This window comes from Anneissia japonica, unplaced genomic scaffold, assembly GCF_011630105.1.
Source record: "Anneissia japonica isolate Jap-2015-1 unplaced genomic scaffold, ASM1163010v1 scaffold24002_len2050_cov122, whole genome shotgun sequence".
Taxonomy (NCBI): Eukaryota; Metazoa; Echinodermata; class Crinoidea; order Comatulida; family Comatulidae; genus Anneissia; species Anneissia japonica.
The window spans coordinates 1-1,785 of NW_022745338.1; the positions used below are offsets into that span (position 1 = coordinate 1).

Below are 1,785 nucleotides of genomic sequence, written 5' to 3' on the forward strand. Positions count from 1 at the left end.
TGGTTCCGAGTTGACTTGGGGCCGAGTTGACTTGGGGCCGAGTTACCGTAAGTTGGGGGCCGAGTCAGGGTTCATACACTTTGAACTTGGGAAAATTCCAAAACTTTTCCAAGAGTTTTCCAGAGCCAAAATGTTGAATTTCCAAAACCATTTCACACAAAAATAATGACACGGAACATTTTTTACAAGGCAACTTTTTCTTTTATTCTTTAAATGAGTGTTCTATTTAGTGAAACAAAAAAAAACAAATTATATAAAAATCTTTAATAACTGGTATTTTGAAATAATATTGCTTATATTCTGCATTGCGGATGCATAATTGCAGAACAGACTTGTCTAGTCTAAACAAATCCAACTATATAATAAAGAAAGTTTAACTGTAGAATAGTTATTAGAGTAACTATGAATTAATAACAATATATGCACATTTTCGCTCTCCGCAAGTGAAATGCTTTGCAATAGTGCTATGTGGAAACATCCTCTGAAACACTTGACTGACATTTTCACAACTCTTATACGAGTATTTGTCTACTACTGTCTTCATGGACCATAGGATTTCTGCTTTCCAATGATCATCTTTATTACACACTGCATTCGTCAAGGTGCCCTGCCAAATAAATAAATATTATATTAAGGGTTTAACCCATAATTATGCTTCAGAAATGGTAGATAAAAATGAAAGTCAACAAAATACATGGCCATACATACATAATTTACAAGGTCATATACAAAGCAATACGATCGTGTCAATTCCGAAAAAAATGAAAAAAATGCGCCAGGGCTTCGCCGTGTGTCATGGCTTTTCAGAAAATGCCATGACGGAAACTTATTTATTTTTTATATAATAATATTATTTAATAATATAATGTGATGTACAATGATACAAAAAATATAAATAAAGAAGCATTACCTAGGCCTACCAGTTAAGAATCCACATCCAAAAACACTTAAATAAAAGGCGGCCTTTGTTTTGTTGGATTGGTAAACCTAGGGCTAGGTCTAGCTCTAATACTAGTAGGCTTAAGCTAAGCTTAGAGTAATCTTAGGAGAAGCACTGCAGTCAGTCGGCGCGACGTCGGTGCCGGCAAGGCCAGCATGTTTGAGCCTAGCCTAGGCTACCTCTCTAGGCCTGACTTAGGCCCCTAGCTAGCCTGTCTAATATTTTGTTATTCCAATTCAAATTAATTACCTGTTGCTTTTCCGTGTTTGTATTGCCAACTGCTGCATCTGGTTTAGTACAGCGTTTGTTACTTGTGGTACTACTAGCGCTAAAAAAGTCTGATATGTTCGCGTTTCCCCCCGACGACGAGCTTCCAGTAGACACTAAATTATGATGCTTCTTCCCTTTCATATGGCTAACAACAGCGGCTTCTCCCATGTTGCCAAATATCGAAGGTTTTCGAACATAACATACATCGTGCTGTATGACGATCGTTTGTTCCCGAATTTGCAAGCCAACCTTTGTAATGTTCTTTCCGAAGCCATAAATCGTTAAAAACACACTTTCCAGGCATATTCGATACTTTTCAACCATCAGCCGCCGATTTTCATCATCCAACCGCGTGTTACACAACGCGCTTCGTTCGTCGTCACACCAAGCACCAAGCACCTGCATTTTAGTTTTTGTTTGCTAATTTTTTTCCAACTACAATTGCATATGCGCAGCAAAGCCAAGGTTCAGTCAACCAGCACAGTTTATTAACAAAAATCAGTACAGACTACAGTGTGCCGCGGCGCACAAAGGAAATTGACAGTCGGTCGGAAATCGTCCTAAATTCTGAGAAA

General features: G+C 38.1%; 1 protein-coding gene across 1 annotated transcript; it reads right to left on the reverse strand.

The window, feature by feature from the left end:
• Positions 1–69: 69 nt before the first annotated feature.
• On the reverse strand, positions 70–1,664 carry LOC117119939. The gene is made up of 2 exons (XM_033264917.1): positions 1,190–1,664; positions 70–607 (listed from the first exon to the last, which is right to left on the reverse strand). Exons 1-2 carry the CDS (start codon positions 1,613–1,615, stop codon positions 401–403), a joined length of 633 nt encoding a protein of 210 aa, XP_033120808.1. The 5' UTR covers positions 1,616–1,664; the 3' UTR covers positions 70–400.
• Positions 1,665–1,785: the final 121 nt, after the last annotated feature.

Coding starts and splice junctions, on each gene's coding strand:
- LOC117119939 (XM_033264917.1), bottom strand. CDS start 1,615: ATGCAGGTGCTTGGTGCTTGGTGTGACGACGAACGAAGCGCGTTGTGT. Junction 608..1,189: donor CAAACACGGAAAAGCAACAG/GTAATTAATTTG, acceptor TTTATTTGGCAG/GGCACCTTGACGAATGCAGT.